Source organism: Dipteris shenzhenensis, chromosome 24, assembly GCF_047967505.1.
Source record: "Dipteris shenzhenensis isolate YYH24624 ecotype China chromosome 24, Dip_SZ_1.0, whole genome shotgun sequence".
NCBI lineage: Eukaryota > Viridiplantae > Streptophyta > Polypodiopsida > Gleicheniales > Dipteridaceae > Dipteris > Dipteris shenzhenensis.
In genome coordinates this window covers 9417764-9437183 of record NC_141619.1, presented here as the reverse complement: position 1 = coordinate 9437183, position 19420 = coordinate 9417764, and the positions used below count along the sequence as shown (strand labels likewise).

General features: G+C 40.2%; 1 protein-coding gene across 2 annotated transcripts; it reads right to left on the bottom strand.

Moving 5' to 3' along the window:
- Positions 1 to 12502: 12502 nt before the first annotated feature.
- Positions 12503 to 18420, bottom strand: LOC147886186 (GEM-like protein 1). 2 transcript variants are annotated; one of them, XM_087395991.1, is made up of 4 exons: positions 17695 to 18420; positions 15672 to 15773; positions 13855 to 14126; positions 12503 to 12928 (listed from the first exon to the last, which is right to left on the bottom strand). In XM_087395991.1, the coding sequence occupies exons 1-4, from the start codon at positions 18035 to 18037 to the stop codon at positions 12752 to 12754; spliced, it is 894 nt and encodes a 297-aa protein (XP_087252117.1). In that variant the 5' UTR covers positions 18038 to 18420; the 3' UTR covers positions 12503 to 12751. The 2 variants fall into 2 exon arrangements, with proteins under 2 accessions (XP_087252117.1, XP_087252118.1); XM_087395992.1 differs by having other exon boundaries at positions 13855 to 13964.
- Positions 18421 to 19420: the final 1000 nt, after the last annotated feature.

Here is a 19420-nt window from a genome sequence, read left to right as displayed (position 1 = left end):
GTATCTGAGACATTCTATTACTTTTATATCTAGCCACCCAGATTGTTCATACCCCTTGCCTTTTTTCCTTCCATTTTTATTTTCCAAGGGGATGGGAAGTGTGTGTGTGTGCGCTTAAAAGAAACTTGTAAACAACACGGCACACGATGCTCAGATAAAGGTGGAAAACTCTTTATTTAAAAAAATATATTTGACACATGGATACTAATGAGTACCACTAGTAAAAAAGTGTCAAATCCATCCAGTACTCTATGCTCTGAGGTTAGGTTCCACTTACCTACCACCATCCACACAAAACAATGTGTTTGAACATCATAGTTTCGTGAGGGAAGACAGGTAATGCCTATAAACCCCAACTTGTTATCACTTATACCAAAGAGCAAGACACCTACCAGGATTTTAAAATGAAAAAATCTGTAATATCAACAATCTAGAATGTACAAGAAGGGGGAACCTACTCCTTTACAAGAGATACTTAGGTATTCATCTTTAAACGGAGTAACAAGGGGGGCATCACACCTTTATGACCAGAACATTAAAAATTTTTGAATCAAGGATTATTTTGCCAGTAGGAAGAACATACATCTCATATAGGAACATAGAATAGTTTAAGCAAAGAAATGATTGAATTGGTAATTATTGTGTAGATACTAGAGGTAAATTGAATAAATTTTCATATGGTACCTGTAAAAAAGACCCCACATAGGCTCTTAAAATGACTTAGAAAAAATTAAATTAAAAAGAGGAAGCTACCAATCAAATAATTACATAAGATAAATTCATCTATAGTTTATGAAGCCAGTAATCATTGATATTATCTTCAAGTAAGCCATGGGGGTGTACTCCAAGGTCACCATGGTAAGAAATTATTTTGCTATATATAAAAAACCATTTAAGGGACAAGGCCTAACCATGATATCTTTATAAATTAAACCCTTAGTGAAGGTACATGCTTTAAAGTATTTCAATGTAGGAAGCATTTAAGTAACTAGTTAAGAAATTAACAAAATACAAAATACAAAAGAAAAGGAAAGAAAAGGAAAAAAGGGGTTAAAACAAATTTACCTATGGAAAAAAAGGGGGGGGTTATTTTAAAAGAATGAGGTCTATAGATAGAGAGGGGGGAAAATTAGAAAATAAGGAGTAAAGAAAAGGGAGGGGGGGCCTGCACCACCAGGGACAAGGGAGGGTGTGTAGATAGAAGGTGGAAGAGGAGAGGGGATATGGGGGTGACACGCATAATAATGGAAGAGAAAGGGGGGTTTCTTAAAAACATTGGAAAAAACCTGAGCATCCATGTAGTGGGACGTCGAAGCAACTAGTACTCTTGGCAATGCACACAGTTGTGAGTAGCAAAACAACCATGAGGTTGTGGCATATATTGACGAGAGAGGTTACGCCATACAAGGTACAGGAGGGAGGCAAAACGATCAAGGGGTTGGGAGCTCCGTTAATGCGAAAGCACAGAGTAGGGGGCAGCGTATAGTGCAGTAGGCACAGAGATAAAGGCTGAGTACTTTGCAAAGAGTATGATTGTGGGAGCATAGCATAGCATGTAGAGGCTTAGAGTAGTAGTCAGTGAGGTGAGAGGAGGGTAGCATAGTTTCTTTTATAGGCTAAGTCATCGGGTAGACAGGCATGTAGGTAGGCTCTAGAGGGTAGTTAGGTGACATCATTGTTTTAGGGAGGTGGGCAGGTAGGTGGCTATAGGTATTAAAGTGCGTGCCAAGTGGGGGAGGGGGGGTTTAATAATTGTTCTAGAGAGGCGGGCCATTTTAGGTGGGTATAGGGAAAATCTTAAACTAAGTGCCATTTGGAAAAAGGATAAAAAATGCGATTGGTGCGGGGCGGGAGGGGATAAAGGAAAGATAATTAGGAAAAGATAAGTAATTAAATGAAAATATAGGGGGTTTTTTTTATATAGAAAATATATTTAAAGGGGGTCAAAGAAAAGGAAAAAAAGGGGGAGGGTTTCAAAAAAAGATATTAAATAAATATATATATATAAAAGGGGGGGGAAGTTATATCTCTAAAGGAAAGCATTGGGGGGTTTGTTTATCACCACAATTACGATAGGGACGTAATGGGAATTTTCAAGGGAGGTACAAGACAAAATCAGGGGGGGGGTCTAACAAAAGAAGGGAAGTGTGTGTGTGTGTGTGTGTGTACTTACCCTAACCCGGAGGGACACCATATGATAGGCGCAGGCACCCATCATATGGTATCTTGCCCCCCACCAAGAAGTGTTAGTAGGGAAGAAGTATTGATACGACAACCAAGAAACTAATTCTCTTATATAAATTTAATAATTAGATTTTCAATCTTACGTTGGGGAAACCCATTGTCGCTAAATAGTTTTATGAGTTTAGTCAAATCTAGCCAAGCCATCTCATGGTTGGATGCATCATATATGATGGGGACAACCTGAGATAAACATACTTTGTAGCAGTTGTTCTTGGGTCTATTGTTCTTGGGTCTATTGCTATGAAGATGAATGAAGGATACATTAGGGATAGGTAGCCTGTCTTTCTTCCATGCAATTGATGATCTATAATTTTTTATAAAAGGTTTTTGTAATATGAATGTAGTATTGAGAAAAGTATTGTCCTGTGTAGTAGAACCAATGAAATTTGACGTAGGTTTTAAGAAAATGATGTTAAGAGGATGAATCCACCATGGGTTATTGCGTATCCTTTCTTGAGATGGATCAAGGCACCTCAATATAAACTTATTATTACAAAAGTTAAGACCATCTATGTATCTGAAGGAGTATAAAAAGTCTTATGCCATATCCCATAAATTTAGGCACATAAGTCTTTTTATAAAAGCAATCTCAAATTTGAGAAGATATAAATTGCACCATGAAGGTGAACATGAATATCCCATGGGTATCCCAATAACGTGTTTAGCAATGTTCTCACCAATTTTCACAAATGCATTAGTCAAAACATAGAGATTAAGCTCTAGAAATTTGTCAAATGAAACCATGGGTTTTTTATTCTTAGTAAGCCCCAACTTGTGATTATGTGTTTTAAAACCTGTATAACCTTTTTTATGAAGTAGGTCTAGGTGAAATTTCAAGGGAAACATCAAGCTATCTTCACCTATATGTGGAATGGCTTCATAGCAAGTAGTAATATCAAAGGTGTGCATGGAAAAAATGGATGAAGGAAGATTAATTAAGAAGTCACAAGAGCTATTTAGCATCCCCAAAAGGTATTAATCTTCTTATGACAGAATTTCCATGCATCATTATGTATGTCGGCAGCAGCCACATCTTTTAGTCCATCAATCATGCTCTCGCAAGGCCATAGTTAATAACTGCAGTAATATGTGAGAAAACACATGCATGAGCATTAGTAATCCATCAAATTTTCTTTTTGTCACATTTATAGTTACACATAAGATACAGTAAAGTAAGAACATCCATCACCCCTAATTCAAACGATTTAGTCTCTCTTTAATACATGTTGTAAGGTTAACCTCATCCAAACAAGTTGCTTCAAATTCTATCCCAAATATCCTGTCAATAGCTAGTAGTTGGCATAACCTTTTCCATATGAACATAGGTGTCTGTGGTGATCTATCCAATCCTACTATAAACAAATGTGTGGTAAGATATTGGACTTCATCCATTATACGTTTGTCTTTATACCATGGTTGTGAAGCATTCCAGTTCGTACATCGTTTATTAATAACTTTAAGACATACCGTTCTAATCTTATCTTTATGATGGGTGTTGGGTATGATATTTAATATTTTGCATAACTCACCCCAGGCTCTAAATAATTCTTCAATCACAATGAAAGGGTTAGGAGGGAGTGGGAGGATATCATTCAAACCTTTAGAAAGAAATTCTTTAATCTTTGGATGATGACATATAGATATATCTGTAGTAAGCACATGTGACTCCTCTAGGAATCCATCACTTAAAATGGGTGCAAAGCGTTTGCTTTGTCGACATATGCATGAAGTGTTTTGAGAAGTGGTAAATGTCTCCATAGGACGATCAAACCAATTTGAGATATTTGGAGACATATGCATGAAGTGTTTTGAGAAGTGGTAAATGTGTCCATAGGACGATCAAACCAATTTGAGATATTTGGAGTATAAGACCATGCAAATCCAATATTTTCAAACATGTATTCCTTAGAGGGATCAAAACTTTTACCAACTTCCAAAAAGACCCATTTGGGTGTAATAAACTCAAAAACTTTTGAGGAAAAACAAACATGGATAAACCTTTTAGAGATCTTCCTCTCCACAAAAAGTGTCCTCGTACCATTGATCTAGGTAGTCAATGATCATTGGGGGCCATTATTTGAATGAGATTTGTTTGGCAATGTCCGAAGCATCGTTGTATCTCTTGGCTCCACGCATGGGGCTCTTGGAGGAGTGGGAAGTTGAGGATCCATGTGGAGTATAGAACCTTGATTTCTTGAATGATCCCTTGGAGGACTCAATGGCGAGGTTAGGTTTAAGGATTTTTTCAATAATGAGAGCAAGAAGAGTATGGTTGGATTTTGGCAGGATAGGGGAACTTGGGGTGGAACGTGTTAGGTTACGAGCTCCTTCAAGCAGTTGTTCTTGAAAAAGGTAGTATGCAATCAAACTTGTCCTAGCCTCAAGAGGGAGAGAAGCAATCCAAGCTATAAATGCATAAAACTGACCTTTCGGGGACTCAAGCCTAAAGAGGTTTTGAAGGTTGTGGATCATGTACCAAAATACTTGGTCAAGCCACATGATAGAGGAAGTACACCCATATCCATTGCAAGTAGAATAGTGACACTTGATGTAGGGCCTATGTATGTTCCAAAGGGTTTTGATGTATGCTTCTTTCTCATCTGGATCAATTCCATCAACATCAACCACGGGATTCAGGGGAATGCAAGCAATTTAAGCAGGTAAGGGAAGCAAGGGTAAGTTATTTATACCAGTAGGAGTTTCTTCACAATGGCCGAGAGAGCCTTGTCGTAAAACTCTAAATCTTTCTCATCAAAAGTGTTGACATCATTGAGCCGCCGGAGAAAAGAATCAAAGGTCGCATTGGCGGTGTGTGGATCCTTTCAGAAATTTAAGAGTAATTGCAGCCAGCCATTAATGGAAGCAATGTTGATAGCTGAAGGTTTGTCCTTTCCTTTTGCTTCTTCCTCGAACTTGATCAATTTTTGATGAAATCCACTGTTTGGAAAACATGCAAGTATAGTCTGGATGCCTTGGGCCAGAGGGGAACAAATGTCATCCTTGAATCCAAGCTTCAATAAGAAATCATTCTAGCATTCCTATACACATCTTAGCAAAGTGAGAGAATATTCATCAACACAGAAAATGTTAAACAGTTTTCAATTATGCAAAACAGTCATTCTTGCCTTACTCGATAAATGTTTAATGAGCAACATGGCACATGGCATGGGAAATGTGGTAGCCCAACCAAGGATTACCATCATGACCCATGGTTAAGTTGGCCAAAGGTTAACAAAGTTCGGGTGTGTGTGTGTTTACAAAAAGAAACCTCTAAACAACACGGCACATGATGCTCAGATAAAGGTGGAAAAATCTTTACTTAAAAAAATATATGACACATGGATACTACTAAGTACAACTGGTAAAAAAGTGTCAAATCCATCCAGTAGTCTATGCTCTGAGGTTGGGGTCCACTTACCTGCCACCATCTAGACAAAACAATGTGTTAGCACATCATAGTTTCGTGAGGGAACACAAGTAATGCCTGTAAACCCCAGCTTGTTATTGCTTATACCAAAGAGCAAGACACCTACCATGATTTTGAAATGAAAAAATATGTAATATCAACAATCTAGAACATACAGGAAGGGGGATCCTACTCCTTTACAAGAGATACTTACCTATTCATCTTTAAACAGAGTAACAAGGGGGGCATCACACCTTTATGACCAGAACATTAAAAATTTTGATTGAATCAAGGATTATTTTGCCAGTAGGAAGAACATACATCTCATATAGGAACATAGAATAGTTTAAGCAAAGAAATGATTGAATTGGTAAAAAAGTTGGTATTATTGTGTAGATACTAGGTAAATTGAATGAATTTTCATATGGTACTTGTAAAAAAGACCTCACATGGGCTCTTAAAATGACTTAGAAAAGATTAAATTAAAAAGAGGAAGCTGCCAATCAAATAATTACATAACATAAACTCAGCTATAGTCTATGAAGCCACGGTAATCATTAATATTGTCTTCAAGCAAGCCATGGGGGTGTACTCCAAGGTCACCATGGTAAGAAATTATTTTGCTATATATAAAAAACCATTTAAGGAACAAGGCCTAACCATGATATCTTTATAAATTAAACCCTTAGTTAAGATACATGCTTTAAAGTATTTCAATGTAGGAAGGATTTAAATAACTAATTAAGAAATTTAAAAAAATTAAAAAGACAAAAGAAAAGAAAAAAAGGGGTTAAAACGGATTTACCTATGGAAAAAAAGGGGAGGTTTTTTTATTTTAAAAGAATGAGGTCTATAGATAGAGAGGGGGGAAAATTAGAAAATAAGGAGTAAAGAAAAGGGAGGGGGGGCCTGTGCCGCTGGGGACAAGGGAGGGTGTGTAGATAGAAGGTGGAAGAGGAGAGGGGATATTGGGTTGACATGCATAATAATGGAAAACAAAGGGGGGTTTCTTAAAAACATTGGAAAACACCCGAGCATCCATGTAGTGGGACGTCGAAGCGACTAATACTCTTGGCGACACGCGCAGTCGTGAGCAACAAAACAACCACGAGGTTGTGGTAGATATTGACGGGAGAGGGTACGCCATACGAGGTATGGGAGGGAGGCAAAATGATCAAGGACTCGGGAGCTTGGTTAATGCAAAAGCACAGAGTAGTGGGCAGTGTATAGTGCAGTAGGCATAGAGATAAAGACTTAGTACTTGCAAAGAGTATGATTGCGGGAGTGTAGCGTAGTGTGTAGAGGCTTAGAGCAGTAGTCAGTGAGGTGAGAGGAGGGTAGCATAGTTTCTTTTATAGGCTAAGTCATCGGGTAGTCGGGCATGTAGGTAGGCTCTAGGGTAGTTAGGTGACATCATTGTTTTAGGGAGGTGGGTAGGTAGACGGCTTTAGGTATTAAAGTGTGTGCCAGGTGGGGGATGGGGGGAATTAATAATTGTTCTAGAGAGGCGGGCTGTTTTAGGCGGCTCTAGGGAAAATCTTAAACTAAGTGCCATTTGGAAGAAGGATAAAAAATGCGATTGGGGGGGGGGGGGTTTAAAGGAAAGTTAATTAGGAAAAGATAACTAATTAAAATGAAAATATAGGAAGATTTGAAAAAAAGGGGGGTTTTTAATAGGAAATATATTTAAAGGGGATAAAAGAAAAGGAAAAACAGGGGGGTTTCAAAAAAAGTTATTTAAAATATATTGAAAAAAAAAGGGGGGGGGAATTTATCTCTAAAGGAAAGCATTGGGGGGTTTGTTTATCACCACAATTACGATAGCCATGTAATGGGAATTCTTAGGGGAGGTACAAGACAAAATTGGGGGGGGGTTTTCTAACAAAAGAAGGGAAGTGTGTGTGTGTGTGTGTGTGTGTGTGCGTGTGTGCGTGTGTGTGTGTGTGTGTGTGTGTGTGTGTGTGTGTGTGTGTGTGTGTGTGTGTGTGTGTGTGTGTGTGTGTGTGTGTGTGTGTGTGTGTGTGTGAGAGAGAGGGGGGGGGGGGAGGGAGAGGAGAGTGAATCAACAAGGGGAAGAGAGAAAGGATGGGAAGAGAGTGGTGAAGGAAGAAGGAGAGAGAGAGAGATTCTCTCTCTTATCTCAAACCCCTCCACACATTCCCCTCCCCGTCACCACTCCTTACACCCACTATGTCTCTCTCCACCAATAATCCCCTCTTCCCCTGTACACCCCTGGGCTCTCACTCTAAGACCCTCTCCTTATCATGATATTTAGAATATAGAATAAGAGGGCTAGGTAACCATGGTTGAGGTGGCAAGCTTACTCATGTGCCAACCGCTCCATTTGAAAGGTGTGAGTGTGAATCTAAACATAAACAGAGGAGATGCTCACAATAGCCAGCCAATCTTCATCATCTTCTTGCATTTCTTAGTCTTCTTGCTTATAGACTTTCAGAGAAATTACATGAAGGTTAACCTAAACCCCCTTTGACTATTCCACATCACAAGCCATCTAGCAATATACGACATGCACATGTTTGGCTGAATTCGCAAGTACATACTCAACCACCTTTCAAGGAGCTAAGGAGAGAAAACATTAAAGAGTCATACGTTTTAACAATTGTAGCAAAGCTAAAGACCCTAAGAATCATTACAAGGAGCTTTTCCTACTCTCCTTGCCTTTTCGATGACCGCGAGCACTCTCTAAATGACATGTTTCGTACATGGCATGACATGTACAATGGCCATCAACACATAGTTGAAGCCAATAGGTCAAAATTTAGCAAGCTTATTGTCCCCAAGCCATGCCTTCAAAGTGCCATTGTATCCTCCTTGTCAATGACCACCGAGGATGTTGAATTAACGAGCGAGACCTCCTCATGAAACTCGACTCACCAAACATGGTGCCATTATTTGACCGTTCAGAGCATTCTACATACCAATTAATGCCTAATAGTGAATACCATTGTGCTTTATGTAAGGTGGAGACAACAAAATGTTTCTTCCTCAAGGACGTGCTCCTAAAGAAACCTTTGGATAAGGACTCATCATTGTGCTTATTCATATCGAAAAATGCAGGGACAGGTAAAACATTCACTTTGTTGCTTTTGGTTCAATCCCTTTTGAGACACTATTCCCATGAACAAGCCTTTGACATAGATTTGCCCAGAGCATTACTACTCACCTACACCAGCAAAGTAATATTCAATATTGGCGGAACGACAACACATTCTGCTCTTCATTTGCCTTTGGTGAAAACAACATACAAGAGTCTCAATTGGCTCTTTCCCATGGCTTCCGTAGGAAGAGCAGGGTATTCTCAGTATGCAGGGTTCCAAGGCTTTTTGTCACCTACAAATATATCGGTGTTGTCGTTTGTAGTATAAGTGTAGCTTAGGACCTCGAGTTGTATTTCCGTGAGAGACATAGGCTTAAGTGTGGTAAGCAAACATAGTTCATGCATGTCTGAAAGGAACATGCATCATCATGGTTGGGGTAATGAAGGCTTTTGCCTTCATTGGGGGTTGAAGGGTTTAAGAGGAGTTTAAGGATTAGAGGGAGGTTCAGGGTTTAGAGGGAGATTCAAGATTCAGAGAGGGGTTCCAAAGTCTAGAAGAGGTTTAACGGTTAGAAGGAGGATCCAAGGTTTAGGGTAGAGTACATGGTGGAGAACTTGTCTCCATCATAGATCATGGAGGTCAAGGGTTGAAGAACTAAGGGTTTAGAGGGAGCATAGGAGTGGGAGAGGAAGAAGGCGTAAGAGCATGGGGGGGAAGGGGAGAGAGGAGAAGGGAGGAGGAGGAGGAGGAGGAGGAGCAGAAGGAGGAGGGAAGAGGAGGGAGGAGGAGAAGGGAGGAGGAGTTGCAAGGTTAGGACATGCTTTTGGATGTGGAGTGCAAGTAAGCATGGACACTTGCAGACAATTGCTTGGAATACCAAAGTAGAACTCAACACAATGCCCTAAAGAATGTGGGCTTCATTCCATTATACAAGTTGGAGAGCTTCTCTCTCTGCATGTAAGAATTGTAAGACATTCTCTCTCTACACGTAGAACTTGCATATAGAAGTTGCATGTAGGAGTTGCAAGTTGCATGTAGAACTCGCATGTTGCATGTAGGAGTGGCATGTTGCATGTAGGAGTTGCATGTTGCATGTAGGAGTTGCATGGACACCAATCTTCCAAATTGCAATAAAAATCCAAGTAGGGAGAAACCATTTGAACACAATATGTCAATACCAATTCCCAAGACATCCTGCTACCGCAAGGACAATACATCAAGCATAAGGGCTTTCGATGGATTTTGTAGCCTTTGACCCTTTCTGGCATTAAAACACATGGGCTTGTTTACACAGCTCTCTCGCGTGTGCGTGACTCAACAAACCTATACATAACTCGCCCGTTGGAACAAAAACACATAAACGTCAACCACACAATTTTGCAAGAAATAAACCGTCTAGCAACCACACCTCATGGGTGACACAACAAGACTTCAATGCAACAAATGCCAAGACACTCCTTGCAATTTCTTAACACAAGGTCATTCCATGCACACGAAGTAAACATTGGCTCATGCAAAAGCATACTCGCCGTAACTTTTCTCTATTTGGAAGACCTTCACACGACAACCACATGCAACATAAATTACCAGCTTTCAACACATATGTGGCAACAAAGGCTCTGGTGTGGCAACATACTACAAGCAGAACATTATTCTAGACCAAGTGGTATTCTTCCATCAAGAAGGCATCGAATGCTTACTAGCATCATTCCACTCTTTTGATGTCAGTCACATTTCAATTATAAATGTCTACAAATCACCCAAGGCAAACACAAGTACTCTTGTCAAAGGGTTGATCATCTCATATGCCTCATCAAACCAAACTTTTCCATTCACATTGCAAGCAACTTCAACATTTGCTATGATAGGCCTAGCCCTTCCTTGGCTAAACGTTAACAATTCATGCAAGATCACAATATGGAGCAAGTAATCAAAAAAGCCAACAACGAGCAATGGCTTCACAATTGACCACATTTCAGTGCAAAACAAACTCACTTCACAAGACACACAAGGAACAAACTACAGATCACTCTCTAGTGTACACTACACTTGCCAAGTACTAACACCACATAAGGTAGGTCCCTGGAATGTAATTGATCTTGTGTAAAAATGGTCAACAATTTTCAAGGATCCATGTTAACAAAGATCCAATCAACTTCACATTACCTCTCTTAAGGCTTAAGCCCTAAACTTAGGCAATAGCGGCTCAAAGGTGTGCTTGTGAACAACCAAGTTCAAATTATTCTCTTGGGTAATAATAAAAAATCATGTAAGGGTTGGCGATGAAAATAAAGCCATGTATATATAATTCATTATGGGAAACAATTCAAAAAGTGTCCTTTCTGCTCCATCTTCAAATGTCCTTGAGCATCCATCTTCACGTCCCTCAAACCAAGCTCATGTTTTTGCTTGTTTGGAACCTTGCTTAGATTTATTATGCTGCTCTAATCCTCTCCTTGTTAGTGTGATCTTATCTCTTTCACTCCTTGTTAGTGTGATCTTGAGAGTGCGCGTGCAAGATTCAATGTTCTTGAGCAAGTTGTTATCCTTTGTATTGTTAGGCTCTTCAATTGTGTCACTTTGTGTGATAATGAGAGCAAGCCTAAGAATTCCCCAAGCTTACCCATCCCAGGTTGGTTGTTGGAGCTAAAGAAAAGAAGAAATAGACTAGCCTTGGTCTTATTCATGGTTTCTTGCACACGAGATGCAAAACTCGGTATATTCTAGATGATTCTGAGCTATAATTCATCATTCTGGTAGAGTAATGTGTAGTTGGGTGCTATGACAGTAGCGTACGTGGACAAGAGTTTTAAAAACATTATGGTAGAGTAATGTGTAGTTGGTGCTATGACAGTAGCATACGTGGACAAGAGTTGCACTGATTTTGCAACTCTTGTCCACGTACGCTACTGTTACCATAATGATTTTGCAACTCTTGTCCACGTACGGTACTGTCATAGCACCCAATTACACATTGCTCTGCCCTAATTATAAATTATAGCTCAAGTCAATACTCTGTCACCATGGCAAAGCATTATATGTGTACTATGAGAGTAATTATTCGCATGGTCTCACAGGAGAATGCTTTCTTTGACATTTTCAGAATCGTTAGCAAAAGATGCTTGAATAATTTTTTTTCCCACTGTTTGTTTCTACATGCTAGTTGGACTCACAGACCTACAAGATCTGCATTGGTGCAACAACTAACTAACCTACATTAGTGCCATCATTACTTGTCCTTGTATCAGCGTGAAATTACTACATTAAGGCAAATGCTTTTTGACAATGCTGATGTGTTAGAGAGTCAGTTTATATAAAACATGAATCATTGAGCCCAAAAACAACGACAGATGAATGCATTTTGTGTATCTGCACATACCTGTGTATGATGAGGTAGTAACCAAGTCTGTACACTGCTAACCTTTCTGCCTGTTCTAACCACCAAGGTTGCGCTTACACTCTCCATATCCCAATCTCATGGACGTCTTCAAACTTGTATTTGTGACATACAAGACTATGACCCATATATATCCAATATTTAATTTGTAGTAGCAAAATCAGAAAGCCCATCTCAGTCACTCAAAATCAACCTTTTGCGATATTGACAACGCTAATGATTGTGCATGACGCATACAAGGTTGCTCTTTTTCCTGTTATATTCAAATGTATCTTCCACATACAAATAACGCAGGCATCAGATGATGGAAGATCAAAAGACAATTGTTTTCTACTGACAGCCGTTCTTAACATAATGACAACTTTGCCAAACGGAAATCTGAGAAATACCCTGAAAGTACATTTAAAATTATAAGGTACATGATCATTCAACTAAGCCTATAACGTATCTGATTGTAACTACAGGGTATAACAAAAGCAACCACAGTCTGGTATTTGCAAGGTCATCATGATTCCAGTCTGTTATTTGCAAGGTCATCATGATTCTGAATCGTACATCTGTGTTTACAAAAAATTTGTAATGTGGCACTTTATGAGTTCTACTGAATTCATTTTCTGTGTCCCAGAAGAACTAGACAGAGAAGCTTCAGCTTTCTCTTTGCAGTGCTTTCTGTAAATTTCTAAATGCCTTATCGTAGCTCACAAACCCCATAAACCAGAGCACGTGCTGATCAACAGTTACCAACTGTATGTACTTCTCTGCTGGGTTAACTTGATTTGCAGACGGACTGACAAATTGCAACCTATCGAGTGGTAACACAACCTGTCAAACAATAAAACAAGTGAGTACAAGTACTCGTGAGCACTGCCTTCAAATTGGTTCTGTCAAAGGAAAACAATTGTCAAGATGAATAAATGATTGATTTGCAACACCTGTGATGGAAGCCCGTGTATTCCTAGGAAAGTTCGAATGATTTGCAAACTCCGTGTGTGTTTGTGTGTGTGTGTGTGTGTGTGTGTGTGTGAGAGAGAGAGAGAGAGAGAGAGAGAGAGTTCTTAAAAAAAGAAAGTGTGTGAGTGAATGTGTGAGAGAGGGAAACAACCAAAATAGAAGGGGGCACGGAGCAACAAAGTGTGTGGGACACTTTTGTTAGAGTTCTTAAAAAAAGAAAGTGTGTGAGTGAATGTGTGAGAGAGGGAAACAACCAAAATAGAAGGGGGCACGGAGCAACAAAGTGTGTGGGACACTTTTTAACAAAAGTGTACCTAGAGAGCTGCCTGGAAGGCAGTCCTAACAAAGCTCAGATCAACCTTTGTACCACACCAACAATCCGACAATATGTGTCGCATTCATGAAGCTGACCAGGTTTAGCGTATCACCCACCAAAGTTTCCCTTTAAAACATTGGAAAGACCTTATTGAACTACACAACCCAACCAATGCATCCATCAGGTGCCATTGAGGTATCTTCATGACAATACCACAATGGCCGTTTGTCATTTTTTGAACTAAAAGAAAGACGAGGAATGCCAATAGACACCAGTTTTTTGTTTGCCTGCCCCCTGGATATTACCAATGGTTGCAATCATAACACACCAGCACCAAGCAATGTGAAATCCTTCATTTTTCGGGAAAAAAAAGGAAAGGAGAGGATGATGAGCACTAAATTAGCTTAAAGAGTCAGTGAAAGAAACAATCTGTCTGTAAACTTTAAAACGATATACTTTGTCTTAAATGTGAGACACTTACCCTGTAATAATTCCAAGCTGTTTGTCCAGGATGAGGTTGATAGGGTAATGGACGATCACTGCAAAACGTAATCTTAGCCGTTGAAATGTAAAGGGTCCCAGCCACTGGACCTGTAGCAGTGGAAAGGTAACAAGCATAAGATTTGCACAGCTTCTCAGAAGGCACAGTTGCAAACATTCGTCTGAAGACACTTTCGTGTCCATCGTGAAGCACTTTCGCTCCCTGAGTCAGCCTACCCCATATTGTATCTGCCAAATTTGGACCAGTTCTCACTGTATTCACAGGTTTGTATGTGAATGAGATGCTAGGCAAGTCCTTGAGAAACTAAGCATAACAGAACCACAATAATTAAAAAAATGGAAAGCAGCACATAAGCAGTCCAAAATGTAGTGATGATTAGCAGTACAAAGGAGTAGCGAAGTGTTGATTATTTGGACAGTGCTGAGGTGATACAATTGAGATACTAGATCTCACAAGCTTAACATATATCCAGCCCAGAGGTGGAAGACGACGCGGACAACCTTGTCCAAAGTCACAAAGTGAGTTTACTCAAAGCCTCTAAGGGACACATAAGGATAAAAACTATATGATGATGTGCAAAGCTTCAACACAGGTACCAAAAAAAGAAGATAGATAACATCAAAGCACCATCCTAAATCTACAAAGACAAGAAATTCCTTCTGTAATACCATTTGTGCTTGTCTATCCATCAAAACTAATGTCTTACCAACGATGCTAGCCAGCACATCCAAGCGCCTGCCTAGCAAACTAGCCACCAATCACAGCCAGTCGGCAGCGGATGATGACTGACCCGCCAACACCAGTGGCAGACTAGCACGCAATCAAACTGATCCGTTGGTTGAATAGGGGAGTGGAGCAGGCTGCTAGCCAACCATACTCTGGAATCAAGCTGGTCTGTTGGTTGAATTAGGGCCGCTAGCCAACCCATACCCAAGAAAGCACCCTTTCATCTGCAAGCTATCTCCACATGCCCTAACTCGTGATCTTCAGATGATACTCTAGCTCAAGTCACTGCACTTATAATCCCACTCCATGACAACTTGCAATAATTTTATTATTAGACGATAGGTCTAAACCTAGAAGAAACTTGGAGACTATAGACCTCAGTAACATACTGGGTGCTGTCAAGACAAGTACAGGCTGCACTAACAAAGACACTCTGACAAAACTGGGTTGGACAAGTCAAAAAGCTATGAGGCGACATCAAGAACCCAACCAGCACAACATGATCCAAGTAGACAAACTTTTCTGGGAAGAAAAGCCCGGAAAAATTAATTGGTTAACCTATGAGATGGATTTACGAGAACTTGTAATTAACTAGAAAGATGCAGCTCTACCACAATCTGCATCATCAAAGTCTTCTTACACTAAGATTTAGTACAGATGATGTCCCCTTAGAAGAGGCTAGACCTTTCACAATTCGTAATTCAATTCTTCAAATGATGAAATTGAGGATAGTCAGAGGAAAGTAAAAACTGACAGATTGTTCCTAAGGCTATGAACAGATCTTGAATGGAACAAATTGATACAAAGAATGCCACATATATATAGCAACGCATAGACAGTGGTAATAAGGATAAGAACCTAAACATTTTATGCAATAACAACATGATATCACGACCCTAGCAGACATAGTCAATAATAAAGTACAACAGAGATCCTTCTCAAAATAGCAATAAGAAGTACCTTTCAAAGTATGCATTGCCTTGAGAACATAATGTGAAAAATGATTGTTTCCAAATCATCACTAATGACTCAACAGTCAGCATTAACAAGGGAAAATGAAAGTTCCATACAATGTTGCCAAAGATTCCCTGCCAATTCCTCTACTTTCCTTGCACACTCCTCAAATTTCTTGTTGCATTTATTTAAATGTTGAGAGAGAGCATGCACTGGACCTGCACAACAAGAGAAACCGCAAACAGATACATGTAAGTTGGAAAAGAAGCTCAAACTACAAAGAACTCAGAGTCTTAATTAGTCAACAGGGATCAAGTTAAAGTTCATTCACAGGTTGAGTGTTTGTGGTATGAGGATAGCACATAAGAAGAGTAGCATGAGAACACAAAGAAGCGGTCCATGAAAGTATGTGAGAAACAACTAGAAGAGATAATGCACAACATCCCTTCTTGGATCGTTAGGGATAATCATAGACGTGAAAAGAGAGGTGGATAAATTGCATTCTTTTGATGCCACTTGTTGGGGAGAGGGAGAAGAATTCCTTAGATGCTGGACCTAACTTCTACTTGTATGGCTGTATACTTCCATCAAAGTAAAATGTGCATTGCATGTGCAAGGAGAAATGGACCATTATGTATGGAAAAGATGAACATGAAGCAGCTTTGCTGCATTTTTGTAAAATTTAGAGGAACCAAAACAGAGTAAACATTCACATATCTTGCAAACAAGGTCAGACATTTTTTAGAAGATTTCTCTAAATATGGATGGCACGGGCAAGCTCAAGGCATGACAATGTTTGCATCCCTTACTTCCCAAGGCTCCTAGATATTTGGCCTCCCAGATATTTGGCATGAACAGAATCATCTTGGTAAGAATTTTTAAAAGGCACCAGAAACTTCAGTCATTATACATCATAGGCACAGGACATACATAGACATCATTCCACAGCAAAGAAAGATCACAATTTGCAACAAAAGAAAAGGCACATCCACTGTATGGCTTGAGTTTTGAGGAACTGCATTAAAAATCTATGCAGTCCTGTCATACTGAGGATTGAAGATTGACTGCTAACTTGTAGCAGCTTGAAACCTGTGAGACCATGTGAGGAGCCTAGAGTCACCAAATGTTTGAGGAAAGGCAACAATAGGCTTATGCTCTGCATGAGTTCACAAGATATTACAGGGAGCGATGGTTCTAAGAACAGGTTCTGTGTACTGTACAACCAATCTTTAGAAACGAGATGCTGACATGTATAATAAATTACTTCAACAAAAATCACTAATATAGTGTTCTTGGAAGGTGCATTTCATGCGTTTATGTCAGGCAATAATTCAAACACTCGTGGGTTCTGAATGGTTTGTGCTCCTGTAGATTCCTTTTCATAGACCTACTATGCAAATGTTAAAAAGGGACGTCATCCGTAACCAGAGACTAGCCCACGCTTGAAATAAGCTTTGAATGGAGCCACAAATAACCTGATCACCACATCCACAAATATGTGGCTTTCTTTTAACATCTAAATAATCAGTTTACAGAATTGATATTAAAGATCTAGGATCGTCGAGGGTTTGGTTTACTTTGCGACACATGCATGAAGTGCAGCTTCCTGAGTGGATAGTGCATTTCAGACACTATCGATGTGGTAAAACTGTGGAAACTTTAGCCATAAATCTTTGTAACGTCCTTTGACACATACTTAGTGTGACTAACCCACATTGGACTAAGCATAGGTTAGGACTTGGAACCAGCACGTTTTCCACATAACTCAAGAAATTCCAATACTTTACTTCAACACAGTAGAGTTACCAAATTTACTTTTGGTCCATTCCAAGTCACTTTCAACCCTTGGAAAGCCTGAAATGCCTTATTAATTTTTCCGTGTAGTTTTTGTGCAATAAGGGCCCCTCGATTGGACCCTCAAATGACATAAGGGATCTGGAGAATGATTCATGCAAAGAATATTGTCCCCAGTACAAATCCTGACACCGAACCAACCTTATCAATGATACATGTTAAGAGATCTGAAAGGCAATGCAAGCAACTTCAAGACAGTTCCGTTTCGCTAAGTTAGGATGTTTGAAGCGGCCCAAATGCTGACAGACATGGAGCACTCTTTCCCGATTGCGTATTAGAATGTACCGTTTGCTGTAACCTTAGGTGGAGGGGTGGTAGCTACGTAAGGATTGCCCACGACTGGAGTCACGTAGACGGAGGCGCTTGAAGAAGGAGCGTGTTTCGGAACACTTGAATCGCATTGCATGCTCCAGTCTGCGTGCAGGCTTCCGTGGGAGAGAGGTTCCCGCGCAGCTGCGAACCGATTATCGGGGTGAGCTAGAGGATTGGAGGGAGGACCCATCATGTAAATGCCGTCGGGGAGAGAGTGAGGATTGGAGGGAGGCCCGATCGAGTGAGTGTCCCATCGGACAGAAGAGCTCTGTTGAGGGTAGGTGGGCGGGTAAGCAATGTAGCTAGTGGAGCTCATTGGCGTGGTTGTGCAAGAAGGCAATGTGCTGGTGATGGGTTTTGCTTTATACAAGGAATGGCGATGAGCCTCTTTCTCTCTCGCTTCCTTTCTCTCTTGCTCTCTCTCTCTCTCTGTGTTTGGTCACACTTGCAAGCAAACTCTGCTGTATGTCTGACTCTTTCTCTATGTCTCTCGCTCTCACTCAGCTGCGCAACACCGGTCTATCTATTTACATTTGAGCAGCAAAATCAATCTCGCGCTTTCTCTTTCTGTGTTTGGTCACACACACTCTGCTGTGCATCTCTCTGACTCTTTTCTCTATCTCACTCGCTCTTTCTCGGCTGCGCAACTCCGGTCTATATACATTTTGTGAAACAAAAATTAATCTCTCTCCGGATGCTTCTCGCAAGTAATAACGAGGATGGTGACCGTTTGCCCGCTCAAAAGGCTTTCAAATATTTTCGCATCTTTCTTCTTTCTTCCCATTTACTAATGTCATTTTTGAATTGTTTCTTTAGGGCACGTTCACACCACTAGACTCCTATGTCGTAAAGGTTGCACAACTCATTGATAGAGGGAATTTACGCCTGCCGGCAGTTAGGCTCTTCTGTAAACTGTGTGGGGTCTTCTGTAAACTGTGTGCGGTCGGTCAGCCTATCTGGAGGATTGCCTGGGTTGTTCTGTCTAAGTGGTGAGACTGTGCAGGCAGGCATTTGAGAGGTGCCATGTGGAGAAGAAAACGAGCCAGTAGGAGCGCCTGACCAGAGTGCTGCAGCCTACATTAAATGCTCATGAATCCAATCTAAGGTTATGCATTCAACGCTTTCTTGCTACAGGCCATGCGGATTCAAACCCATCCAAGCGCTTGCGATCTGCGCCGTGCCGTTTATAATATGTCTGAAATGGTTCAAACTTCACACCACCATCTGTGTTAATAAATGCCAAAGGCGCCTATCATGTTGTGCCAAGCCAAAGTGTCTACGTGGTGCAACAAGAAAGGGTAGGACATTACCAGCTTCATTAAGCACATTAGGATCCCTTTAGATGAAAGAAAATACAAGCGTCTCGGCTCTAAAATGGCCAATGGAAGTACAAAAACCTTTGACCAATGCAAACTCTTTGCATGCAAATAATTGCTAGCAAGGGCATCTCGACCATTCCATTTAAGATGCGAGAGTATATGCTTCCATGTACGGACCTGCTTAGGCCATAAAAATTTGGAACAAAGCTTCTCTAAAACTTTGACAAAACCTAAATGAACACCAAAGAGATCATCATGGAATGACTTAAGATAGAGGTTTTCGACTGATGACAAAACATATAATCTAGTCTGGAACAGTAGGTTATGGTAATACAACAAACCATCAAATAATCTTTAGTGCTTAGAGACAGCAATCGTGG